General features: G+C 58.0%; 2 protein-coding genes across 8 annotated transcripts in view; one reads left to right on the forward strand and one right to left on the reverse strand.

Annotated features, from left to right (window-relative positions):
* SCAP (SREBF chaperone) overlaps positions 1 to 12,694 on the forward strand; it is a 71,574-nt gene extending 58,880 nt beyond the window's left edge. For 3 of the 5 annotated variants that reach the window (XM_009200911.4, XM_009200910.4, XM_009200912.3), the window contains exons 7-23: positions 579 to 751; positions 1,137 to 1,263; positions 2,705 to 2,817; positions 4,231 to 4,325; positions 5,750 to 5,848; positions 6,007 to 6,225; positions 7,076 to 7,452; positions 7,937 to 8,125; positions 8,258 to 8,459; positions 8,531 to 8,646; positions 8,899 to 9,412; positions 9,509 to 9,594; positions 11,220 to 11,302; positions 11,407 to 11,573; positions 11,748 to 11,828; positions 12,010 to 12,216; positions 12,297 to 12,694. In XM_009200911.4, coding sequence (XP_009199175.1) covers positions 579 to 751; positions 1,137 to 1,263; positions 2,705 to 2,817; positions 4,231 to 4,325; positions 5,750 to 5,848; positions 6,007 to 6,225; positions 7,076 to 7,452; positions 7,937 to 8,125; positions 8,258 to 8,459; positions 8,531 to 8,646; positions 8,899 to 9,412; positions 9,509 to 9,594; positions 11,220 to 11,302; positions 11,407 to 11,573; positions 11,748 to 11,828; positions 12,010 to 12,216; positions 12,297 to 12,542 — 3,094 coding nt within the window. In that variant the 3' untranslated portion in view covers positions 12,543 to 12,694. The remainder of the gene's footprint in view (positions 1 to 578; positions 752 to 1,136; positions 1,264 to 2,704; positions 2,818 to 4,230; positions 4,326 to 5,749; positions 5,849 to 6,006; positions 6,226 to 7,075; positions 7,453 to 7,936; positions 8,126 to 8,257; positions 8,460 to 8,530; positions 8,647 to 8,898; positions 9,413 to 9,508; positions 9,595 to 11,219; positions 11,303 to 11,406; positions 11,574 to 11,747; positions 11,829 to 12,009; positions 12,217 to 12,296) is intronic. The other 2 variants (XM_017955480.3, XM_017955478.2) reach the window with 2 other exon arrangements.
* Positions 12,695 to 12,945: 251 nt separating this feature from the next.
* The window catches only part of PTPN23 (protein tyrosine phosphatase non-receptor type 23), a 34,972-nt gene continuing 22,481 nt past the window's right edge, over positions 12,946 to 25,436 (reverse strand). For 2 of the 3 annotated variants that reach the window (XM_003894503.5, XM_009200915.4), the window contains exons 3-25: positions 21,576 to 21,703; positions 21,273 to 21,349; positions 20,551 to 20,600; positions 20,303 to 20,434; positions 19,941 to 20,021; positions 19,734 to 19,865; positions 19,601 to 19,648; positions 19,174 to 19,230; positions 19,021 to 19,079; positions 18,767 to 18,846; positions 18,540 to 18,654; positions 18,396 to 18,461; positions 17,860 to 18,005; positions 17,274 to 17,585; positions 17,044 to 17,198; positions 16,799 to 16,950; positions 16,533 to 16,712; positions 14,693 to 16,439; positions 14,413 to 14,597; positions 14,181 to 14,285; positions 13,961 to 14,099; positions 13,755 to 13,868; positions 12,946 to 13,676 (exon numbers count right to left, since the gene is read on the reverse strand). In XM_003894503.5, coding sequence (XP_003894552.1) covers positions 13,197 to 13,676; positions 13,755 to 13,868; positions 13,961 to 14,099; positions 14,181 to 14,285; positions 14,413 to 14,597; positions 14,693 to 16,439; positions 16,533 to 16,712; positions 16,799 to 16,950; positions 17,044 to 17,198; positions 17,274 to 17,585; positions 17,860 to 18,005; positions 18,396 to 18,461; positions 18,540 to 18,654; positions 18,767 to 18,846; positions 19,021 to 19,079; positions 19,174 to 19,230; positions 19,601 to 19,648; positions 19,734 to 19,865; positions 19,941 to 20,021; positions 20,303 to 20,434; positions 20,551 to 20,600; positions 21,273 to 21,349; positions 21,576 to 21,703 — 4,740 coding nt within the window. In that variant the 3' untranslated portion in view covers positions 12,946 to 13,196. Of the gene's footprint in view, positions 13,677 to 13,754; positions 13,869 to 13,960; positions 14,100 to 14,180; positions 14,286 to 14,412; positions 14,598 to 14,692; positions 16,440 to 16,532; positions 16,713 to 16,798; positions 16,951 to 17,043; positions 17,199 to 17,273; positions 17,586 to 17,859; positions 18,006 to 18,395; positions 18,462 to 18,539; positions 18,655 to 18,766; positions 18,847 to 19,020; positions 19,080 to 19,173; positions 19,231 to 19,600; positions 19,649 to 19,733; positions 19,866 to 19,940; positions 20,022 to 20,302; positions 20,435 to 20,550; positions 20,601 to 21,272; positions 21,350 to 21,575; positions 21,704 to 22,504; positions 22,636 to 25,436 lie in introns of those variants that run through there. The other variant, XM_017955477.3, reaches the window with a different exon arrangement.

A 25,436-nucleotide genomic window follows, 5' to 3' on the forward strand; every position in this document is an offset into this window, starting at 1 on the left:
TTGGTAATCAAGAGTGTTGGAGGCCAGGCGTGGGGGCACACGCCTGTAATCCCAGATGCTGGGAGGCTGAGACGGGCGGATCACAAGGTCAGGAGATCGAGACCATCCTGGCGAACACGGTGAAACTCCATCTCTACTAAAAATACAAAAAATTAGCCGGGCGAGGTGGCGGGCGCTTGTAGTCCCAGCTACTCCGGAGGCTGAGGCAGGAGAATGGCGTGAACCCGGAAGGCGGAGCTTGCAGTGAGCCCTGATCTCGCCACTGTACTCCAGCCTGGGCAACAAAGCGAGACTCCGTCTCAAAAAATAAAATAGGAAAATAAATAAAAAGTGAGTGTAGAGTAGGTCCGGAAAGGGAAGCTGAGAAAGGAGCAGGAGGGGCTCCTAAGAAAACTTTGCCCCTCTGTGATTTTCCCAACGCCCCTGGAGACTACAGAGGAGCTCAGGCACCAGAGAGAAGTTCCCTTCCAACACAGGGGCAGGAGGGAGGTCCTAATGGACCCTCTGTCCAAGGATTGTCTTTGTCCCCGGAACCAAGAGCAACACTTCCATCTACCCCCACCCTGCTCCTTGACCAGGTTCCTGGGCAGCCTGCGTGCCCGCCTGATGCTTCTGCACCCCAGCCCCAACTGCAGCCTTCGGGCGGAGAGCCTGGTCCACGTGCACTTCAAGGAGGAGATTGGCGTCGCTGAGCTCATCCCCCTTGTGACCACCTACATCATCTTGTTTGCCTACATCTACTTCTCCACGCGTAGGTTCATGGCAGGGAGACCGGGAGCTTTCTCCAAGCTAAACGGGCATTTCCATGTCACCTGCTTCCCTGCCTCTGGAGGTGGCTTGGGGTAGAGAGATAGAACACACCTGGTGGTCGTCAGAGCTAGGGCTTTATCCCCCAGCAGGGTCTTAGGAGCTTGGGTGGGTCCGGGGCTCTTCTCACTTTCAGCCCCTTCCTGGGTTAGGGTTCCTAAAAGGTGTACTATGTCCATGACACTGGGAAGTACTTGTGCCTATCCCTTTCCTTTGGTGAAACCAGGGGCTTTCCCCTCCTCAACTGTCAGGGCAACCTACTCCCGAGAGCCCCTGTGGGCCGGGGGCTGTGGGAGGGGCTGCCCTGATGTGCCCTCTCTGCCCTCCAGGGAAGATCGACATGGTCAAGTCCAAGTGGGGGCTGGCCCTGGCCGCCGTGGTCACAGTGCTCAGCTCGCTGCTCATGTCTGTGGGACTCTGCACACTCTTCGGCCTGACGCCCACCCTCAATGGCGGGTAGGTCCCCAGCAGGCTCCACTGGGCCACAGGGTGGGCTCAGGCCAGAGAGCCTTGCACTTCTGGGTACTTGGCCTTCCCTGGACTGGGTGTTTGCTGTGACCTCACGTCTTCACATGGTCGTTTTTGACATTTAAGAGGTACAGCTTCTTCCTCTTCTTTGTCTGGCTTGTATTCATACTAGTGTTTGTATATAGCATATCTAGCTATAGTGAGTGTCCATATGTACAGAAGTGTGTATTTGTGGGCTGGGTGTGTATATATGGGGTGTGTGTTGGTATGTGTGTTTGTGTATACATGAGTATGTATTGCATGTGTGTGGTCGGATTTGTGCATCTGTGTTTATATATTCTATACACACACCGCACACACACTGCAGCTTGATGGCTTAAGCCACTGGAGGTGTGAGATAGAGAACATTTCTTTTTTTTCATAATTAGAACATTTAAATGCCTAATGAAATAGGTCATTTTAGAGGAAGCTCTTTGGAAGATATGAGCACACTGTAATTTGTTGCCTTTTCCACCGATGTTTACTTTCCCCTTGCCGCTCCTCTCTGAACCTTAGTCTGGAAGCCCTTCCCTTGGCTTGTCCTCAGGCTTTGATCTTGGCTCTGGATAGGCCCACCTGCCTGTCTGTTAATGGTTATTAATGGATTATGGATTGGCCTGTCCCCCACCTTGGACCATCAGGCTGGTCGTATGAAAAGCGATGTTGTGTTTTGTTTCTGGTAGTTTCCTTGCTCTTAGATACCTGCTCCCTTTCCTGAGCCTGATGGTGTTAAACACCGCCCTCCCATACCGTCTGCCGTACCCTCTACAGGGGCCCTCCCTTCCTTCGGCTCCAAAGCAGAGGTCCCGCAAGTTATAACTCAGCTGGCGTTCCTCGCACATAGACTTTCGTAGGTTCTGCTGCGGGGAGTGTGGGACGGTGGGCTCAGATAGCTGGTAGAGCTTTCTGTAGGAACAGTTGTTCTCCGCACACAGCTTCTCAACAAAGGTGAGTGGGCCTTCAGGGTGGTTTCATCTCCTTGCATATTTAGCTGTGATGGGTCCACCCAGAGTTACTGGCATGGGTTTTGGCAGCAGTCATTGTCTTTAGCCAGCCAGTCCTCCTGGGAAGGGCGGGGAGAAGTGTGGTCTAGCAGTGGCGCTGCACAGCTCTCCCTGAGGGGCCTCTCCCAGCCCCCCTGAGCCAGATGGCTAGAGACAGGACAGCTGCTGGCCCCTCCGCAAGGCTCTGGAGCCTGCCTGAAAGCTGAGCACTGTGTAGATGCAGGCCTTGTTGGGTGAGGTGGACAGGGGAGGGTTTCTGCCCAGTGGTTGTGGGAGTCACTCAGCAGCCCCTGTAACAGGCTGGAAACCCCATAGCCTTCCTGAGGGCCCAAGTGTGTTGGGAACCACCACAGCACTGTCCTCACCTTCTCCTTCTCTGTCCCCAGCGAGATTTTCCCCTACCTTGTGGTGGTTATTGGGTTAGAGAATGTGTTGGTGCTCACCAAGTCCGTGGTCTCAACCCCGGTAGACCTGGAGGTGAAGCTGCGGATCGCCCAAGGTAACACAGTGGGAGAGTTGGGCAGGGGGCTGCAGGAGGGGCTGGAGAGGGGCCTGTTCCTCTTGCTGCTGACGCTCTGTGAGCAAACAGAGCCCCTGAAATGTCCCTTGCTCTTGCCTCCACCATAATATGCAGTGGGCCACTGGGCCCTGGCAGCTCTTGAGTGTGTGCCCTGGGGAGCCATGGGGCCACTGGACTGTACTTCGTCCTGGTTCATGTGTCAGTAAGAAAGCAAACCAGGCTGCGTGCCATGGCTCACACCTTCACACCTGTAATCTCAGCACTTTGGGAGGCTGAGGCAGGTGGATCACTTGAGCCCAGGAGTTCGAGACCAGCCTGGGTAACATAGTTAAACCCCATCTCTACAAAAGATACAAAAATTAGCAGGGCATAGTGGCATGCACCTGTGGTCGCACCTACTCAAGAGGCTGAGGTGGGAGGATTGCTTGAGCGTGGGAGGTCAAAGCTGCAGTGAGCTGTAATCACGCCACTGCACTTCAGTGTGGGTGGGGCTTGTATTTGGTGGTGACTTTCTGTTTGGGGATTTTAGTGCCTAGTATTTTCTCTTACTGCCTCAGTCCAGCACACTAGCCCAAGCCCCAGGGTCTGGCCGTTTCAGAGATGCTGCCTTCATGGCTGCCAGAAAAGCTCCCTTTGGCCCTGCTGGTAGAGGCTGGGGATCTGGGGTTTTGGGGAAAATGAGAAAAGGGAGAAGCGGCCTTGGAGGTCTGGTCACTTGAGCGTCTTCCTCCTCGTCACCTCCTGTCACCCTATGTCTGTGAGGAACAGGACTGTAGGCAGCTGTCCATTCATCCAGCAAACCTCTGTGAGCCTCTGTGATAAGCCAGGCCCCGTGCTGGATATGGAGTTAGGAAGACATGGGGCGAAATAGTCCTTGCCCAGTAGGAGCACAGAGCCTTAGACATGTGACAGTGTGATAGCATGGGATCAGGGCTCACCACAGGAAGGGGCTTGAGGAAGAACGCAGCCAGCTCCTCCACCCCCTGAGTGCTTCTGCCATGTGGCTGGTGGGCATACTGTCATGCTGGCCCATACAGACCAGACAAGAACCACATGCGGAGGCTGGATGTGGCTGGAGTGGGTGGCACTTGGCTTTCCTTGTGGATTTTCTCATCTCCACTCTGCTGCTTCCCCCTTCTGATGGTTATAGCTCTCCCCTGCACCCTCCAGGCTGTGAACACCTGTTCCCTGTAGCAGCTGTGTGGTGGTGACAGCCCCTTAGAGTCTGGGCATTAGCAGGGCCCTGAGGGTTGGGGTGCTTTGGTGGAATGGCTGCTTCAGAGGGCTGGGGGCCCTCCCCATGCCTCTGCCACTCTGAGGCTCTTGAGGTTGTGTGAGTCATGTCGCTGAGTGGCCACATGCTGCCCTGTGCCCTGTTGCTGCCCTCTGCAGGCCTAAGCAGCGAGAGCTGGTCCATCATGAAGAACATGGCCACGGAGCTGGGCATCATCCTCATTGGCTACTTCACCCTAGTGCCTGCCATCCAGGTAAGGCCCCAAGGCCTGCCACCTGGATGAGCATGGAAGCAACTGCTGTGTTTCCCAGCTGTGCAGCCATGGACAGGGTGCTCCCCTCTTCAGCACAGGCATCCTTGCCTCTGAGGTGGGACCTCTTTGCCTGGCAAGCGGATCAGTATAGCACACAGATGGCCCCTGGCACGCCTGACTCAGAAGTGCTCAGCAAACTCTGGCTGGGTTCCGAGATTGAGTGCCTAGCCAGGCAGGCTCTGCGCTTGACCCTCTCTTCCTACCCCTCCCTGCCTGCTTCCCCTTCAGCCAGGTGGCAGGAGGAAGGCTGCAAGGGCATGGCAGAAACTGGGGACTGGCTGTGCCATTTCAGTCACACCTGTTTCCCATTTCTGAGGGAGAAGCACCGTGGGGTTCCTAGACCCTTCCTCCGGTCTCCTCCTTTGGCCCTGACCCATGCTGCAATCTCCAGACAAGAGGCCTTGCCTGGCCTGACCTGTGGAGGGCCACCACCCATTGCCCAGAGTGACCCTGCTCTTGGCAAAGTGCCCTTGCTCAGCTGTGGGCTGTGAGCAGAGGTGGAGGTGGCCCTGCACTGAGCTGGAACCTCAGACTGATGCCGGCCATTCCAAAAGGAGTTGCAGGAAGGGGAGGATGCCATCTTTTCTCCCCCATCTTTCCCCCAGGGCTGGCAGGCCAGCTGAGAGATGGGGGTGAACAGAGAACAGCTGGGCTGTGGGCTGCTTCTCCTGGAAAACAGTAGTATCTGCAGGATAGGGTAGTCTTGGGACGTTAGAGCTGAGACAACCACTGTGCCACTATCTACCCCATGGTCTTACCCCAGATCCGAGTAGCACTGTGGTGATGTGCTAGAGGTCTCAACACCGACATCTCAGAAAATTCTGTCTGCTGACAGAGCTTGGGGAGCAGAGAGCTCACCCTTTTTCGATTTTAGAGGAGAGTTAATCCCTCTCTCTCTCTCCATTGTTCCAGGGCAGTTGCTGGCTGGGAACCTTTCTGAGAGCCCCTGAATCAGGCCTGGGCTCTGGCTGGGTTGGTGATGCATGAGCAGGGCGGGGGCTCAGTGGGGAAGGACTTTTTGGGGAGCAGGCTGGTGGGGCTTAGAGGTTTCCAGGTTGGATCAGGCCTTCAGTCCTCTCTAGGGGGACCGGAAGATTCAAGGAAGGTACTCCCCCCTCCCCTTTCAGCCCTTTCTGAAGAAAGTGTGAGGGTTTCTGCTGCCCCCTGGTGGAGACAGGGTGAGCTGCTAGTGGTATGTGAGCTGAGGACCAACCAGCATCTCTCTTCATCTCTGCTGTGCCCTGCCTGCTGCTGCCCTGCTGGTTCTGAGGTGGCTGCAGTCCAGGCACTGCTCCTCTAGGGCTGGGGCAGTCAGGTCATGGCACCGCCTCCCCTCCACCCCACCCTGTGTGCTCTGATTCCAGGAGTTCTGTCTCTTTGCCGTCGTGGGGCTGGTGTCTGACTTCTTCCTTCAGATGCTGTTTTTCACCACTGTCCTGTCCATTGACATTCGCCGGATGGAGGTAGGAGTGGGCTGAGCCTTGCCCTGCCCACCTCCTCAGCCCTGGCTGTACTGAGGGATTCCTGGGTGAGAAGGGTGTGGACCTTGGGCAGGGCAGTGGTCCTGTGTGGGCGCCCTCTGGATGGTGGACTCGGGCCCTGACCACTGTGCCCCCAACAGCTAGCGGACCTGAACAAGCGGCTGCCCCCTGAGGCCTGCCTACCCTCAGCCAAGCCAGTGGGGCAGCCAACGCGCTACGAGCGGCAGCTGGCTGTGCGGCCGTCCACACCCCACACCATCACGTTGCAGCCGTCTTCCTTCCGAAACCTGCGGCTCCCCAAGAGGCTGCGTGTTGTCTACTTCCTGGCCCGCACCCGCCTGGCACAGCGTCTCATCATGGTACCTGCCACCCCTGCCCTGCCCTCTTCTGGAGGGCCAGCGCTCCAGGCCTCTTGTGGTGCTGCACTTGGCCTTAGAGTGGCGAGGGATGCTCCTCAGGCTCTGGTGGCCCCTGGAAACCTGGCTCTGGGGAGCTGCCTGTTGTGTCCTCCCTGCCCAGACCCTGGTGGCTTCTGAGGAGACAAGGCTGTGGGAGAAGCAGCTCCAGGGCTCTCAGGTACAGGAGCCATCTTCTCCCGAGAGTGGCCCAGGACAGGAGCCTGTTAGTCGAGTGCTCTGGGATGGACCCACCTGTGGCCACCACATTTCCCTGGGCCACATTTCATCGGCCGCTGCATGGTGTGCAGACAGTGGAAAGTGCTGGGCAAAATCAGTCACCAGCCAGGCTGCGCTGGCTGTGGGGCAGCAGTGCTTCTCCCAGGGAGCTGAACTGAGACGGGAGGAAGGCTGAGGCCCCCTGAGACTAGGCCCTCTGGGGGACTCTGGAGCAGGTCAGGCAGCTGGCCCTCTGGCCATGCTGACCATATGAATGGTAGCAGCTTTCTGATCCCAGCTGAGGTGGAGATTAGGGACGGGGACATTCTGTGTCAAACCTCAGGGTGGTTCAGTCTATTTCTAGGCCAAGAAACTCAGCCCCTAACTGTGGAAAGGGAAGCAGGCCCTCCAGCAGCAAGTGCTGGCAGGTGTTAGCAGGAGGACTCGGAGAGGCAGGAGGAAAGCACACAGTGGGGCCTGTGTCCTCTCTCCATCCCTAGGCCTCAGGTCCCCGTGCTGCTTCCTCTCAGCATGAGGGCTGAAGCTGCTGGGGTTGAGGCCCATTCCTCCCACTGAGTACCCTGCTCCACTGCAGGCTGGCACCGTTGTCTGGATTGGCATCCTGGTATACACAGACCCAGCAGGGCTGCGCACCTACCTCGCTGCCCAGGTGACGGAACAGAGCCCACTGGGTGAGGGAGCCCTGGCTCCCATGCCCGTGCCTAGTGGCATGCTGCCCGCCAGCCACCCGGACCCTGCCTTCTCCATCTTCCCACCTGATGCCCCTAAGCTACCTGAGAACCAGACATCACCAGGCGAGCCACCTGAGCATGGAGGTCCAGCAGAGGTTGTCCATGACAGCCCAGTCCCAGAGGTAACCTGGGGGCCTGAGGATGAGGAACTTTGGAGGAAATTGTCCTTCCGCCACTGGCCGACGCTCTTCAGCTATTACAACATCACACTGGCCAAGAGGTGAGCTGGGCCATGCCAGGTGCCACCTCCTCACTCGATGGTGTCAACTCACCATCCCCTTTCCCCAATGTAGGAGGCCCACGGTTTGAATTCTGCAAATAATTAAAACAATTCATAAGGTTGTGAGGTGGGAACTGGTGGTCTAGGCAGCCATAACCCAAGAGCAACCCCAGGTTCCTCTGAGGAGTCACAGGTGGCTGCCAGCCCTCGCTAGAATGAGACCCACCCACCTGTGCCAGGAGTGGGGAGGGAGATACCCCACACGGTCAGAAGGGCTGCTTGGGTGCTGGTATCTGGGACAGCAAGGTTGGCTGCTAGGCTGGGCTGGGGAGGGACCTACCTCTGTCCCCAACCCCCATGCTGGGAGAGTCTGGCCGGTGGAGCTGAGGCCTGCCTGGGGAGGAGGGAGCGGACTGGCTGGCAGGCACAGTAGGAGGAAGCCTTGGGAGGCCCCCCGCTGAGGCTGCCCACTGTCCGGATCCAGGTACATCAGCCTGCTGCCCGTCATCCCAGTCACACTCCGCCTGAACCCGAGGGAGGCCCTGGAGGGCCGGCACCCTCAGGATGGCCGCAGTGCCTGGCCCCCACCGGGGCCCATACCTGCTGGGCACTGGGAAGCGGGACCCAAGGGCCCAGGTGGGGTGCAGGCCCATGGAGACGTCACACTGTACAAGTAAGGTTGCTGAGTGGGGTGGGGTGGGATAGAGTGCGGGGAGGAGGACAGGTGGGCAAGAGTAGGGGAGAGGGAGGAGGGGAGGGGACAGGCTATGAGGTGTGTCTCACAGCAGTCCGCCTTCCCGTGCAGGGTGGCGGCACTGGGTCTAGCCGCGGGCATTGTGTTGGTGCTGCTGCTGCTCTGCCTGTACCGCGTGCTGTGCCCGCGCAACTACGGGCAGCCGGGCAGCGGGCCCGGGCGGCGGAGGCGCGGAGAGCTGCCCTGCGACGACTACGGCTATGCGCCACCTGAGACGGAGATTGTGCCGCTGGTCCTGCGCGGCCACCTCATGGTGAGCAGGGGCACAGCGGCCAGGCAGGGGAGGGCTGGGGCCTGGCCCACACCAACACCGGGCTCCCGCAGGATATCGAGTGCCTGGCCAGCGACGGCATGCTGCTGGTGAGCTGTTGCCTGGCAGGCCACGTCTGTGTGTGGGACGCACAGACCGGGGATTGCCTCACGCGTATCCCGCGCCCAGGGTAGGTGCGGCTACCCTCTCCTCTGTGCCCCCCCACCCCCCTCACCCCACCACCTACCCCGTGCAGCCATGTATCTCCCCTCCTTTCTCCCTCTGACGTATCCCCCAACCCCTCCAGGCTCCCTCCCACCCCCACACCGCACCCTCTCCGCTTGTCCCCTCTAATGGCCCCTCACTTCCCCCTCTCACCCTTTCCCCCTCCCCCACACTCCCTCTCCTACATCCCCTCTCACTCCACCATCCTGGCCCCCAGCAGGCAGCGCCGGGACAGTGGCGTGGGCAGCGGGCTTGAGGCTCAGGAGAGCTGGGAACGACTTTCAGATGGTGGGAAGGCTGGCCCAGAGGAGCCTGGGGACAGCCCTCCCCTGAGACACCGCCCCCGGGACCCTCCACCGCTTTCCCTCTTCGAGGACCAGCCTGACCTCACCTGCTTAATTGACACCAACTTTTCGGCGCAGCCACAGCCCACTCAGCCTGAGCCCCGGCACCGGGCGGTCTGTGGCCGCGCTCGGGACTCCCTAGGCTATGACTTCAGCCGCCTGGTGCAGCGCGTGTACCAGGAGGAGGGGCTGGCGGCCGTCTGCACACCAGCCCTGCGCCCACCCTCGCCTGGGCCGGTGCTGCCCCAGGCCCCTGAGGACGAGGGTGGCTCCCCTGAGAAAGGCTCCCCTTCCCTTGCCTGGGCCCCCAGTGCGGAGGGTTCCATCTGGAGCTTGGAGCTGCAGGGCCACCTCATCGTGGTGGGGCGGAGCAGCGGCCGGCTGGAGGTGGGCAGAGGGGCTAAAGGTGGGCAGAGCGGCTGTCCACCCCGGGGATTGTGGGCCTTTCTGGTGGGCAGGTGCTCACAGCCTCTGGACTTATAGGTGTGGGACGCCATTGAAGGGGTGCTGTGCTGCAGCAGCGAGGAGGTCTCCTCAGGCATTACCGCTCTGGTCTTCTTGGACAAAAGGTGAGTGTGTCCTGCCCCAGCCCCAGATGTCCCCAGCCTTTGTTGGCTAGGCCATACTCTCTTGAGTCTTGAGTCCTGGTTCCTGTCCACTGCTGCACTGTATGTTTCGATTGACCTTCTTGATGACCAGCCCCACACGTGTAAGCAGAGGGCAGTCCACTTGGATGAGAAGGTAACAAAAGCATTAGGGGTGTGACGTGCTCGGAATTGGGCCTGGCACAAGGTGACCTCCCAGGGCCTTAAGCAGTGACAGTGGGGAGTGATACACTCCTGTCCTTTCTTGCCCTTCTCAATGAAGCCAGTTTCTCTGATTAGCTTGTCAGTCTTGAGCCTTTGGGGTATCTTGGTTGCATTTTTAGTTACAGAAACAAAGTGTGCTTGCAGAACCCTCGTCTCCTTGGCTGCTGGCGGCTGTTCTCTGCTCTCCCTGGTCCTGTCGTGCTTGCCCTCGTCAGCAAGCCTGCTGGCTGTGGGCGTCGCCAGGGCTCCGTCTGCATGCACACTCCTTGGGGAGTTTCAGTCACCTGGGTTCTGGCCCCACCTCTGAGCTGGTGAACCTGGGTCTCCACCCAATGGCCAGGTGCCTTCCACCGAACGCCTTCGCCTGCCTGTCCCACACTGGCTCCTCCTCCAAGGCTCCTTGACTCTTGGTGGCAGCACCATCTGACCTAGAGCTGGAGTCTTTTTCCTTGGGGAGGGGGCGTCCCTTGCCCTTAGTGCTGTGGATTTCTGCCAGTGGCTGCTGCCGTCATTCCTGTCAGCACAGGTTCTGCATGGGCCTTGGCTGACATCCTCTCCAGCCTGGCCAATTTCCCCAGGTCCCTCTGTGCTTCTTGGAAATTCTCCTTTGCTGCTTGTTTTAGCTTTAAGGAAAGCCCCGAGGTCTCAGCCCTGATCCTCAGGGTTCCTGGTGACTGTGGTCTCTCTTTGTCCACCCACTTCCAATCATACAACTGTGGCTTCCCCAGGTCTGGTGTGGCCCTTCAAATTCATGGGCAGAGGTTGTAGGCATGCATTGCCTTTCGCTACAGTAAGATTTTGAACCTCACCTGCTTTGAGGCTTTGGGGTTATTGGGCAAATATACCCATCCCTGCCTGTCAGATTGTACCTAGGAATTTTGGAGAGCAAAAAAAAAATCCTTCTTTGTGGAAAAAGGAATTGGTGTGGGCTGTGATTGGGTTGAAGCTGCTTTTACGTGATGGAGAATGCAGGCTTCCACAATGCCCAACATAGCCCACTCTGCATCCTGTTTCCCCTCAGCAGCCTTCCCTTCAGCTCCAGGCTACATGGAGCCCTCTGCTTGTTTTTAATTTACAAACTTATGTGACATTCACCAGGTACCACCTTACATGTTAGCTCACTTGATTCTCATGACCATTATGTGAGGTGGGTACTCTTATCCCTATTTTGCAGACAAACTGAGGCACAAGGAGGTTAATATTTGGAGTTGCCCTCTGGCTCCAGCATCTGTTCTGGTACCATGTGCTTTCCTCTTGGCCATGTCCCTCCTGACCCTTCTTGAACTGGCCCTTTATCTCTCTTGTGCCCACATGCTCAGCCCCAGGATTGGGGCTCTCCTGGGGCTCTAAGGGAGAGGCCCCTGGCAGCTGTTTTTCTCTTCCAGGATTGTGGCTGCGCGGCTCAACGGTTCCCTTGATTTCTTCTCCTTGGAGACCCACACTGCCCTCAGCCCCCTGCAGTTTAGAGGTCGGAGGGCCTGGGGTGGGCAGGTGTTCCCACTTGGTGGGATGTGCAGGGGCCGTCTGCCCATTGCCTTCTCAGAGATCCTTCACTTGGCCTTTTGTCCTCAGGGACCCCAGGGCGGGGCAGTTCCCCTGCCTCTCCAGTGTACAGCAGCAGTGACACAGTGGCCTGTCGCCTGACCCACACAGTGCCCTGTGCACACCAAAAACCCATCACAGCCCTGAAAGCCGCTGCTGGGCGCTTGGTGACTGGGAGTCAAGACCACACGCTGAGAGTGAGTATTGTCTCATCTCTTGGGTGCTGGAGTGGCCTGGCGCAGGGTGGGAGCCTGATGCATTCGTCAGGGAGAGGCTGGAGGAGTCCTGGTGAAGGACAGAGGGCATTTCCTGGCCAAAGTATAACTTGGAAAATCCCAGAGACCAGAACCTGAGGTCCATCCCTGTCACAGGTATTCCGTCTGGAGGACTCGTGCTGCCTCTTCACCCTTCAGGGCCACTCAGGGGCCATCACGACTGTGTACATTGACCAGGTGAGGGGCCTGCAGGGGGGGTAGGGGGGTACAGAGCCTGTGGCCCATGTTTGCTGACTCCTGGGAGCTGGGCCCCTTCCAGGAAGCAGAGTCAGGGCCCCACCCACCAGGGCACAGGAACACCATTTTTGACAGAGGTACTCCACCACAGTGACCCCGCTCCCCTGGCCTGTTTCCCCAGACCATGGTGCTGGCCAGTGGAGGACAAGATGGGGCCATCTGCCTGTGGGATGTACTGACTGGCAGCCGGGTCAGCCACGTGTTTGCTCACCGTGGGGATGTCACCTCCCTCACCTGTACCACCTCCTGTGTCATCAGCAGTGGCCTGGATGACCTCATCAGCATCTGGGACCGCAGCACAGGCATCAAGTTCTACTCCATTCAGCAGGTAGAGGGGGTGGGGATCATAGGATTCTTGGGACTTTAGGGAAGGACTCAGGACTGAGCTTGTCATGTCCTTGCCTCCAGGATCTGGGCTGTGGTGCAAGCTTGGGTGTCATCTCAGACAACCTCCTGGTGACCGGCGGCCAAGGCTGTGTCTCCTTTTGGGACCTAAACTACGGGGACCTGTTACAGACAGTCTACCTGGGGAAGAACAGTGAGGCCCAGCCTGCCCGCCAGATCCTGGTGCTGGACAACGCTGCCATTGTCTGCAACTTTGGCAGTGAGCTCAGCCTGGTGTATGTGCCCTCCGTGCTGGAGAAGCTGGACTGAGCATGGGGCCTCCCTGCCCAGGCAGGGGTCTGGGGTGCTGTGTGGGGGCCAATGCACTGAACCTGGACTTGGGGGAAAGAGCCGAGTATCTTCCAGCCGCTGCCTCCTGACTGTAATATTAAACTTTTTTAAAAAACCACATCTGTCAGGCACTTTGGGAGCTACTTGTCTCTCTTGGAATTGTTTGTGCACACACTCTGCCTGGACCCTCCTCAGAGCTGCTGAGGAAACATACAGCATGGCACAGGTAGCAAAGCGGGAAGGATGAGCAAGCCAGAACTGCAGGACCCTTAAAGAACTGTCCTGGTAGTATAACAGTTTGGTACCATCCTGTTATCCACGAAAGGTGCTAAGTTCCTGCCAGTGCTACTGGAGCTGAGGCAGCAATGGGCAGACTCAGACATGGGCCACAGAACAGGGTGGTTTATTATTTCAATAGCAAAGAGCTGAAAAATGTCAGGTCTCATAAAGGAGCAGAACCTGACCCAGAGCCTGCAGTACATCTCCACCCCACAGGGGTGCGGACTGGGCCAGGCAGGCCAAAGGCAGCAGAAATGGGAGTTAAGAGACTGTGCCCACTGAGAAGCTCTGCTGGGTGTGGGCAGGTGGGCATGAGAGATGATGTAGTGTAAGGACCAGGTAGGCGAAACCTGTTCAGGTCTTGTTGAGTGTCCACAGTGGATCCAGAAGGCTGAGGGGGTCGTCAGAGGGCTGGGTGGCCCGTAGCCCTTGCCCGTTATGGGCCTGCAGAAAGTTCTGCTTGCTCATCCGCTGCTTGCCCCGCAGGGAGCTATCCAGGGAGAAGGCCTCTGGGGTCAAGGAGGCCAGCAGCTCCAGGGAGGAGGAGGGGGGCCCCGAGCTGGGGGCTTCAGGCACTGGGGGCTCCTCCTTAGGCTGGGGAGCCTCAGGCAGCGGGGAGGAAAGGGGGGGCGGGGAAGAAGATGGGATTGGGGTAGACTCTGGGAGGCTGGCTGGCGGGAGGCCTGGGGGCTCTGCAGGGCCTGGCAAGCTGGCAACTGGGGACTCCAATCCCCCAGGAGGCCGGATGCTGAGCTTGGCAATGGTGGCCTGGATGGAGCTGATGGGCACATCCCCACCGAGGACCAGGTCCTGGGAATCCTGAGGAAGGTGGTTCTGAGAAGACAGAGTGAGTGAGGAGAGGGAGTCCCAAGGGTGTGGCTGTCCCAGCAGCTTCCAGGGAACCTTCCTCACCTTCTGGCTGATGCTTGCGCTGGCCAAGGGTTTGCATGGAGGGGGCACACCATGGCGCTGCAGGACCTGCTCCACGTGTCTCACCACTGCCTCATAGCAGAACCTGAGGTGCAGCTGCACAGGTGCATTTGGCCAGGTCAGCCAGGCAGGGGCCCGTCACCCGGAGACAGAAGGCCCATCCCAGCCCCACCTGCCCAGATCCTTACCTTCTCCTGCAGCATGTGCTTCCTCTGCTGCCGCATGCGTCGCACCAGTTGAGGCAGCTCAGGGATTCCATTCCCAGCCTCCACCTCCTGCACAGCTGCGTAGAGCAGCGCAAAGGCTCCCGTGCGGCCCACACCAGAGCTGTGCCAAGAAGGGGGTATGAGGCTGGGGAATAAGGCCAGGCCAAGAGCCCGCATAGAGACTGTCAGGCCCACCCTCTACCTGCAGTGCACAACGATGGGCGTGTGCAGTGGCCGCTGATGCAGGTAATGTGCATGCACCTCCTGGATGAAGTGCAGCAAGTTGCTGGGGCTGTCAGGCAGGCCTCTGTGGGACAGGATGGGGTGGGGAAGAGCCTATGAGCCAGACCTGATCTGAGGCTCTCATCCCTCCCAGCACCAAGGACTGGACAGCACCCCAGACCCCCAGCCACCATCCAGAGCAGTGGACGCACAACTCAGGCCAAGTGGGGAAGTGGAGGTGCACGAGAGAGCGCTTGAGGCTCTGGTCTCGGAACTGCAGGCTCAGCACACGTTCCACATGCGTTTCAGTGCTGCGGACACTGCTCAATGCCAGGCTCAGGGCACCGTGCACCATGGGCTGGCCCCTCTCGGTGGGGAAGTAGCGTGCCACTTTTTGCTGAGGGACAGACAAACCAAAACAGGGCTGGTTTTCCAGGATCCCCTGCCCTGCCACCCCACACTGCCCTCGTGGGCACCCAGCCCCTCTCTCACCTTCTCCATCTCAGCCTCAGAAACCAGCATGACAATGACTGACACTTTCTGCTCATGGACCATGAGCCAGAAGTCAGCAGCTGTGCCGGGCAGTGGGGCCTGGGTGGCCACTAGCGGCGGGCAGTATGGGGAGAGCCCCTCCACGCAGCTGGCATTGATGTAGTCATCCTTGCCTGAGCGCAGTACCACACGGTTACTGTCGTACGGCATGACATCCTGGTGCCGGTTTTTCAGTGAGTAGCAGCGGGCGATGGCGATGGAACGGCCTCGGGCATCATGTTCCTGCGCATCTTGCAGTTCTCGCCAGACAGTGTCCAGAGCCCCCACATCCCCCAGCTGGCCCCGAAAGGCCTCCAGCTCCTGCTGCAACTGCCGCAGCCTCTCAGGATGCTCATAGGGGTCCCGCTCAATCAGCCGCAGGGCCTGCGGCCGACGGCCCTCAGCTGCGTCCACCTTGGTGGGCTGCAGCAGGGGCTGCCCACCCCCAGGAGGCTGAGTGCTGCCATGCTGGCTCTCCGGGCTGGAGGAGAGCAGGTCTGCAGCTGCAGCGCCTCGGCGCAGGCAAGGGGGTGGTTCTGCTGCTGGGGGCCGAGGGGGCACAGAACCGGGCCCTGGAGATGGAGCAGGTGAAGGCACCAGGTGGGGACTGGGGGTGGGCTGGCCAGCAGGCGAGGGCCCTCGGATGGTAAGAGGGGCTGCCTGGGGGCCCACGGGTCTGGCAGAAGGGGCAGGACCATATGCCAGGGGAGGATGGGGAGGCTGAGGGGGCCCAGGGCTGGGGAAAGGCAGAGCCCCTGAGTGGGCTGGCAGAGGGTCTTGAGCAGGACCTGGGTAGAGCTGGGTGTGCAGGGGGGTTGGCGGCTGCCCCAGAACCCCAGGCTGAGGGGCATAGGGGTAGGGGGACTGTGGGGGTAGGAGTCCTGGGGCATGGGGTGGGAAGAGGTGCGGATGCTGGAGTGGAAGGGGCTGCTGTGGGGGTTGAGGCCCAAATGCTCGTGAAGGATGGGGCTGGGGCTGGGGCCCAATCCTCGGGGCTGGAAAACCTGCAGGGATCCCAGGAGAGAAGTGGTGCTGGGCTGGGACGGGTTGCTTGGTCCCTACGGGGTAGGTGTAAGGTGTGGGCAGTGACTGTGGTGGGGGCACCGGGAAGCAGGGCTGGGGAGGAGCAGTCGTGGGGTTTGGCCGCGGGGCTGTGTGGCTGGGGATGGGCGCCTGGATGCTATCTACTGTGGTGGTGGCTGGCCGAACCACCATGGTCAGCTCGGGGCTTGAGAATTGAGGAGGTGGGGCGGAGGGCAGACCTGCAACTGGTGGGGCCGGCCCTACCCCCACATAGGGACTGCTCACCACGCCATGCTGGGGGGAGGATCGGGGCACAAGGCCCAGCTCCGGTGTGTAGGCAGGGGCTGGGTAGAGGGCAGGCCCAGGTGCTACGGGCATTGCAGCGGGCCCTGGGGCCCTGGGCTGTATCAGCTGGGTGGGGCCTGAGTAGGTACCAGGGGGCAAGGGGCCTGAGAGATAGTGGGGTCCTGGGCCTGTGGAGCTGGGGAAGGGGCTGGGAGGAAAGTGGAGCGGGGTGGCAGTTCCCAGGAAGGTGTCGGGCAGTCGTGGGCCAGCCACCATGTCAGGGGGAAGGCTGCGCAGCTCCTCGGGGGGGTCTCCTGCTTCCATCGCCTCACTCTCCTCCCTGCGGGGCAGCAGTGGCTTTGGGGCTGTGGGCCGTGGCGGTGGCTTCTTCTTCAGCTCCCTGTGGGACAGGCAGGGAAAAAGTGGGGCCAGACTCCCATCACCCCAGCCTGTCTGGACCCAAGCCACACCACAGCCCCAGGGCCACACGAACCTGTCCAAGAGCTGCTGGCGGGCAGCCTCGCGGGCCTGGCAGGTGGACTGCGTGCGCTCCAGCAGAGCAGCCACCTTGCTCTCCAGGTCTGCATAGAAGTCCCTGCCCTCCTGTGACTTCTTCATCAGGTCCTCATAGGCTTCATACGAGGCCACCAGGGTCTGCAGCGTGGAGTTCCACCTGGTGGGCAGAAGGGCCAGCTCCAGGTGAACCACGGGGGTGGGCTCCAGGTGGCTCCAGACAAAAGCAGAGGACTGGGCACTGACTTTTGGTCCAGGTCACTGAGTACCCGCCGCACGGCTGCGTACTGCACATTGGCCTCTGTCAGTGCGCGGAGGACACGGTCCTGGGCGGCCAGGTTCTGCTCCAGGTATACCTTCAGCTGGTCGTACTTTTTCAGCTGCTCCTCGAACAGCTTCTGAGGGAGGGGTGGGGGCCGGGGATGGACACTCAGGGCCTCGACTCCTAAGGGTGGGGCCCAGAGTCCCTCCACCCTGCTCACTCAGCCCACCTTCATCTCTGAGTGGTCTGTGGTGACCAGTGAGGCAGTGATGTCATCTTTCTGGATAAGCTCACGCAGCTGCTGCTCCAGGGACACACGCTGGTCCCGCATCTCCTGCACCTTGGCCAGGATGCGCTTTAGGTTCTGCAGCACAGCCTTGTCCTCTGTGGGCAACAGTGGTCAGTGAGGCCAGAGAAACCCCCAGCTCAAGTCTCCCAATGGGGTCGGGTGGGGCTCACCTGGGGTGAGGGCCGGTGTGGGCAGGGCAGCCCGGACCTGGTCAAGTGGCCCGCTGAGCAGGCGCAGGTTGCCGACGTGCAGGTTCATGGCACGGTGCAGCTCACTGTTGGTAAAGGAGGCCTTCTCGTGGACTTCCATGTACTTGGCCCATTCTCGCCTCACCTCTGCCAGCTCAGCCTTGGAGGGGACGGAGGTGGCCCCCGTCTGGCCCACCGCCTCCTGAAACTTCTGCTCTAGCAGCTCATCCTCCTCCAGCAGGTCTCTGATGTCCTTCAGGGAAGCCTCCACATCCGTGAACACACCTGACAGCACTGGGGGTGTGGATTGTAGAGGCAGCCCCTGAGGCAGGCTGACTGGGCACCCATGGGCCCCTCCCCAGAGAGACAGAACCGCCCCCTCAGGTCAGGGCTTGAGGTGTGCTGAGCAGGGTGCATGAGGTATGCTGATCCAGAGGAGTGGGCATGGATACCCAAGCCAGGGCCTAGAAGGGTGCAGCCTCCATCCTCGGTGACCAGAGACATGGAGGAGGCCACAGCAGATGACCTCCACACTCCCCTCCACCTGCTTGCTCTGCCCCTTACTCACCTTGCATGGACTGGACAAGGTTCCTGACAGTGTCGGGCCGGACGCTGAGGGCCGCACACTTCTCCATGAGCTGGGGTGGGATGTGGCTGTAGGCATCAAGGTTGTCCACGGTCTCGGGATCCAATTGCATTGAATCCATGAATTGGCTGTGGGGGGGTAACAGGGCCAGGTGGGTGCTGGGTGCTGATCCAACTCTGACCATGTCAAAGGAGCCGCTAGGGCAAGCCCCGCCACTGAATCTGAGGTCTCAGCAGAGAGCAAATTGTGACCTCGGACCCCTACTACCAGGTCTGGCCTGGTCTCACAGAACATGCCCAGGGCACTGCTGGAAATAGTGGGACAGAAGGCACCTCCTCCTCCCAAAACATGACTCCTGCCTTACACACCAGCCCCACCACCCTGGGCGGGAAGGCAGCGTTGGGAAACCTGTTTGGAACGGACATTTCATTCCTTTCCCAGCATAGGCAGCCCTGGGGTTCCCAGAGCCCCAGGACGTGCTGCCTGCCTCCGCCTCCCGGCCCAAGTCCCACACTCACTCCAGGACCTCATTCTTGTCCTCAATCTTGGCCATCATCTCCCGGAGCAGCTTGGCCTTCTCCTCACTGCAGAAGCAACACAGCATTGGCTGGAGACCCACATCTCAAGACACCCAGCCTCCCTCTGTTCCACCCTCCACCCACCTGTAGAGTGACGAGGCCTCGTGGGCAGCCATGGGTACCAGTTTGGCGAAGATGTCAGGGCCTGTAACAGCTGGGTCTGTGGGGTTCACTGGCAAGGGCTTCACCAAGGGGGCTCCTGGCGAGGTGGGAATTGTGGAGATCAGGCCCATGCAGAGTCCTTGAGGCAGCCTCCTGTGTCCTGTCTCCACCCCACCGTCACCTCTGCCCCCACCTCTCAGCTCCCCGACCTTTTACAGGCTGAAGGGTGTCTAATGCTGGGACAGCCTCATGGTAGATGAAGTCGTTGTCCTTCTTGGCAGAATTGAACCTGGGGGTCAGGAGCAGGGGGAGTGGGCAGTGACGGGGTGTCAGTGGAGATCCAGAACCTACTTCCCATGTAGGACATCGCTCTCTGGCACTGAAGGCTTCCTCCCAAAGATGCCAGCAGAGACACAGGACCCTTCACAAAAAGAAGGAACCAGGGCCACCCCCACAGACTCACTTTCCCCCAATGACATCCATAGTGAAACGAAGCGCGTCTTGTACCGTGTCAGGCTGGCCCTGTGGGGTTAGGGACAGGGGTGGGGTCTTAGCACCAACCAAGGCTGGCACCAACCAAGGGTCTGAGGGGCAGCCAGGCCTTCCTCAGCTTTACCTTGGCCAACTTGATGGCTTCATTGAGCTTGTCCAGGGCGCTCTGGAAGTACGCAACCTGTGGAGAGTGGCAGGAAAGCCTGCTCTGTCCTCCTCTGCTTGGACCCCTACTCCTCCTGCCTCCCACCCGGCCCTGCCTTTCCATCAGGTGACCCATCAGATGACAAGCAGCTCAGGAGGCAGCCGGGAGCAGCGCCACACCCTGCCCCAGCCACCCGCTCTGTGGGGAGCCTGCCCCACCTCCTCAGACTCCGAGGGACGAGGGCTGCACAGATGGGACAACACTTAAGACACCAGGCCTGCAGCAGGTGGTGGCCAGGGTGAGACAGAGAAGGCCACCCCCTGGTGTGTAAGGAGCAGGAGCACACCAGCATCTCACTGAAGGCTGCTATCGGTCCCCAGTCCCCTCCTTGCTGCAGCTCACTCACCCGCTCCCCGAACTTCTGCTGCTCCTCGGCCTGCTTTCCCATGTGCAGCTGGGAAAGAAGAAGAGGCGCCATGACTTGCTTCCTGAGCTGTGGCCACTCAGCCCCGCCCCACCCTGGGGCCCCAGGCCCTCACATGAGCCACGGCTGCAAAGTAGTAGATCTTCATCTGCACAAGCTTCTTCCAGTCCTTCTGGATCCGGCCCAGCAGTGAGGCAGTGTCGGGGTTCTCCAAAGCCCGGCATGCCTCCTTGTAGTAATCTACTACCTGGGGACAGGGTGGGGCTCAGTGAGTGGGGGGGTCAACAGTAAAACGAAGGCCTCCCATCAGCCCCGTCCCTACCTGTGCACTGATGCGGGCCACCAGAAAGCTCTTCCTGTTGTCCAACATCGACTTCTCCAGGAGGCACTCCTGAGCCTGGCCCTGGGGAGACACGAGGTGTCCCTCACTCACCCAAGGCCTCACCCTTACCCTTCCCCTTCCCCAGGGGCAGACTGAGGGATCCCTCTTCACTGCCCTCTCCCCCAGCTGACCCCACGCCAAGCAGCACCACTGTGCTCCTAGATTCAACAAAGCCAAGGCCCCCTGCTTGTCCCTCACTGCCATCAGCACATGGCCTGGTCCAGGATCCAGGCCCAACTGCCCCCTCCCCAGCCATCCCCTTCCCTGGATTCAACTCCACTCCAACCAGGGCACCTCCTCACCAGCATGAGGTTGACGTTGAGAGTAAGGATCTGGCGGCTCATGTCGACGCTGTAGGCTTGAGGGAAGTGCTCCCGCAGGTAGGCGAAGGCGCCGGCTGCGCACTGGAAGTGGGTACAGGAGACCTTCATGCCCTGGGAGGGAGTGGGAGGATGGCCTGTGTCCACTCCATGGGTCAGGATTCATCCATAACTGGCAGGCTGCCCCTCCCTGGTATGTCCACATGTTCCACTACTGCCCCTCTCCTCACCTCCTCAGACACCCGCTTGTCCATGGCCCCCAGCATGGAGTGCAGTGCTCCTGGGGAGGGAGGGGACACAGTGTTAGGGGGCCTGGGGCTGCTCACACCCATGTAAAGGTGAGGCAGAAGGGATGACTGTTGTCATCCACAGTCAGGAAAACAGGGCTCTGAGAACCAGGGCAATGAGTCCAAGGACACCCAAGCTGGAGGGAACAGCGAAACTTAGAAGTCCTGCCCAGTCCGCAGTCTCCTGCTCTGCATTTGGCAGAGGATGGAAGGGCTCCTGTCCAAGGGGTCCAATCTTGAAGCTTCAGGGATGTTTGCACAGAACTCTGGGGCTCCCCAAGCTTCTCCCTTGAGCCAGGCTAAGGCTGACTAGCAGGGCAAGCTGAGGCCAGCCTTGCTCTTCTCCTTCCTGAAGCAGCCCAAAACCACAGTGGGGAGGGGCTGTCCAGTCAAAGAAGAAAGGCCATCTCTCCCAGCCAGAGCACACAGTGGCAACTCTGTGTGGCAACCAGACCAGTAGAACCTCGCCCCAGCAGAGGCTCCCCATGGGCCCAGCCCAGAAAACAGCAGAGGAGCTGGCAGGGCTGTAGGGAAGTCAGTGGAGGGGCGGGAATCCTGGAGTTCTCCCTTTATCAGCCCACTGCCTTCGTGGCCATCTGAAGAGCTGAAACCTAGGCTGGCAGGACTGGGGAGCAGGGCCATGGGGAAGGGATCAGGCAGCTCACCAAGGTTGTAGAGAATACAGGCCTGCTCATACTTGATGTCCTCATGGGCCACAGACTTGCCTGAGAAGATCTCTGTCCTGCAGACATGGCACCCCAGTTATCTCGAGGGCAAGAACTGGCCAGAGCCCTGAGATTAGGTAAGGGGACTAACTACTCCAGTGTGGGGTTGTGGGGAGGCCTAGGGGGACCATACGAGGCCATTCTCCATCCTATGCAGCAAGGAGAAGGGGGAAGGGAGGGAAGGAGCACCCCCACCACCCAGACTCCCCCCCGGGATCCTCCAGCCCTTCCTGGGGCTCTCACCAGGTGACAGGGACAGCGGCCTCCTGGCCCGAGCCCATGGGGACCCGACTCTGCAGGTAATGAAGCTGGCCGAGGTACTTGCGGAGGACACTACAGCCCTCAAAGTCTCGTGGGACACGGACAGCATTCTGGGGGGGCAGGATGGGAGAAGCAGGCCTGTTGTCATATGGGGCAGTGGACAGGCAGGCCAGCTAACCCACAAAGCCAGGAAAACGCATCAGAGCTGGCCGACTGCACATGCCAAGGGATCCCAAAAAGTCCATGGCTACACCTATAGTCGTTCAACAAACCATTCCACAAGCCAGGGCTGGCAGCTGGCCAACTGAATCCATCCCACGTAGTTTTTCTTTTTTTTTTTTTTTTAAGGAAAAAAAAAAACAGAGTCTCACTCTGTCACCCAGGCTAGAATACAGTGTTCACTGCAACCTCCTGGGTTCAAGCAATTCTCCTGTCTCAGCCTCCCTATTAGCTGAGACTACAGGCATACGCCACCATGCCTGGCTAACTTTTGTATATTTAGTAGAGACGGGGTTTCCCCATTTTGGCCAGGCTGGTCTCGAACCTTGTGATCCACCCACCTCAACCTCCCAAAGTGCTGGGATTACAGGTGTGAGCCACTGTGAACAGCCCATCTCAAATATCTGAAAAGCAATTTGCAACATGTTTTAAGTTTTTTACTGTACTTAACTTTTGGCCCACAGTTTTTTGTTTTTAATAGAGACGGGGTTTTGCCATGTTGCCCAGGCTGTTCTCAAACTCTTGGGCTCAAGTGATCCTCCCACCTCCACCTCCCAAAGTACTGGGATTAAAGGCGTGAGCTGCCACTCAGCGTGACCCACAGTTCTGTATCTCACAGTTTACAGTAACAGACATCCAGGAAAGTAAATGCTTGGATATGAATAGAAGGATATTTATCACAGCATTATTACCAGGGTCAAAAACTGGACTCCAGATCAGGTGCAGTGGCTCACACATGTGGTCCCAGCATTTTGGGAGGCCAAGGTGGGAGGATCGCTTGAGGCCAGGAGTTAGATACCAGTCTGGGCAATGTAGCAAGACCCTGTCTCAACAAAAAATAATTTTAAAAATTATCTAGGTGTGATGATGCCTTTAGTCCCAGCTCCTTGGGAGGCTGACGGGAAAAGATTGGTTGAGCGGGAGGTTAAGGCTGCAGTGAACTACGGTTGTGCCACCGTTTTCCAGCCTGGGTGATGAAGCAAGACTCTGTCTCTCAAAAAAAAAACAAAAAGGCAAAACTGGATACCCGCCAGAATTCCCATTAAAGAGGACTGTTTTAAATTAATTATGTCAAGGTGCCTCACAAGAGAATATTCTGCAACCATGAAAACTAAAGACAAGAGTCTCTAGTTATTCATATGTTAAGAAGCCTATGGCGGGCCGGGCGCGGTGGCTCAAGCCTGTAATCCCAGCACTTTGGGAGGCCGAGATGGGCGGATCACGAGGTCAGGAGATCGAGACCATCCTGGCTAACACGGTGAAACCCCGTCTCTACTAAGAAATACAAAAAATAGCTGGGCGAGGTGGCGGGCGCCTGTAGTCCCAGCTACTCGGGAGGCTGAGGCCGGAGAATGGCGTGAACCCGGGAGGCAGAGCTTGCAGTGAACTGAGATCCGGCCACTGCACTCCAGCCTGGGCTACAGAGCGAGACTCCGTCTCAAAAAAAAAAAAAAAAAAAAAAAAGAAGCCTATGGCATGCTACTGGGCAAAAAAAAAAGAATGTAACAAATGGAATCATACAAATACTGATATCCATATCCAAATAGGTACGTAGGCCAGGCAAGGTGGCTCGCGCCTGTAAACCTAGCACTTTGGGAGGCCAAGACAGACGGATCACCTGAGGTCAGGAGTTCAACACAAGCCTGGCCAACATGGTGAAATCCCATCTCTACTAAAAATACAAAAATTAGCCGGGCATGGTGGTGCATGCCTGTAATCCCAGCTACTCGGGAGGCTGAGGCAGGAGAATCGCTTGAATCCGGGAGGCGGAGGTTGCAGTGAGCTGAGATCATGCCATTGCACTCCAGGCTGGGCAACAAGAGCAAAACTCTGTCTCAAAAGAAAAAACAAACAAAAAACCACAAATAGGTACATAAACAAAAAGAAAGGCCGGGCGCGGTGGCTCAAGCCTGTAATCCCAGCACTTTGGGAGGCCGAGACGGGCGGATCACGAGGTCAGGAGATCGAGACCATCCTGGCGAACACGGTGAAACCCCGTCTCTACTAAAAAATACAAAAAAAACTAGCCGGGCGAGGTGGCGGGCGCCTGTAGTCCCAGCTACTCCGGAGGCTGAGGCAGGAGAATGGCGGGAACCCGGGAGGCGGAGCTTGCAGTGAGCTGAGATCCGGCCACTGCACTCCAGCCTGGGTGACAGAGCAAGACTCCGTCTCAAAAAAAAAAAAAAAAAAAAACAAAAAGAAGATTCAGAAGATTGTATACCATAATGTTAACCGTGATTATCTTGGGATGACAAGATTTAAGTAATTTATCTTATTCTATATAAATAGATACATATGGCTGAGCAAGGTGGCTCATGCCTATAATCCCAACACTTTGGGAGGCCTAGGCGGGTGGATCTCTTGAGCCCAGGAGTTCGAGACCAGCCTGGGCAACGTGGTGAAACCCTGGATCTACTAAAAACACAAAAATTAGCCAGGCATGGTGGTGTACACTAATTTCAGCTACTCAGGAGGCTTAGGCAGGAGAATCACTGGAATCCGGCGGGCAGAGGTTGCAGTGAGCTGAGATCGCACCACTGCACTCCAGCCTGGGTGACAGAGTGAGACTCGGTCTCAAAAAATAATAAATAAATAAATGGATATACATCTGACAGAGACATGTATTTACTTCTTCATATTGTTTATGTATTCTTTATATTAAACATTTTCAATATTTATGATAAACAACAGACCTATTCTTATTCTGGGGGGAAAACAACAAAAAAACAAATGAACTCTCTGCTTAAACAAACAGAAAAGCAAACAGTACACCCTCCAAGGAGCAGGTGCACAGTGAGGGGGACGGGCTTGACACCTGTCTGCCCTCAGCCCCCTGCAGAGGACCAGAGCCCCTCACTAGGACTTAGCCAGAAGAACTCCTCCAGGACACTCCACTCTGGGAGCTCAGCTCTGAGCTGCCAGCAGGGATGCTCTCAGAAGGGGTACATACACCCTGGGGACAGCAGAACAGAAGAGTCAGGCATCAGCTGTACTCTACACCACTTCCCAGCAGTATCCTGGGAGACTCTGAAACTCAGTCTCTTCTTTAAACAGGGATGATAATCTCCCTGGTGGTGAGGCCTCTAGAATGCCCAGTGCAAGCATAAGGCATGTCACAGCCACAGCTTACAGCATTAGGGCAGTGCTTCTCAAATCTAGTCATTCTTATCATACCCCTCCATCATGACCTCTGCCATATCCAAATACCACTTGTACTTAACATCTTTCTTTAAACAACCCATTTTTAAAATCAAGAGCCACATCCTAAGCAATAACAGCTCTAAAATAACAGGTGTGATGCACTAGCCACACAGTTTTTTTCAATACTCACTAAAGTAGCACATATAAAAATATTTAAAACGGTGGCTCAAGCCTGTAATCCCAGCACTTTGGGAGGCCGAGACGGGCGGATCACGAGGTCAGGAGATCGAGACCATCCTGGCTAACACCGTGAAACCCCGTCTCTACAAAAAAAAAAAAAATCTTGGCTGGGCATGGTGGCTCATGCCTGTAATCCCAGCACTTTGGGAGGCCAAGGTGGGAGGATCGCTTGAGCCCAGGATTTTGAGACCAGCCTGGGGAACATGGCGAGACTCCACCTCTACAAAAAATACAAAAATTGGC

Source organism: Papio anubis, chromosome 2 (assembly GCF_008728515.1).
Source record: "Papio anubis isolate 15944 chromosome 2, Panubis1.0, whole genome shotgun sequence".
In the NCBI taxonomy this organism is placed as follows: Eukaryota; Metazoa; Chordata; class Mammalia; order Primates; family Cercopithecidae; genus Papio; species Papio anubis.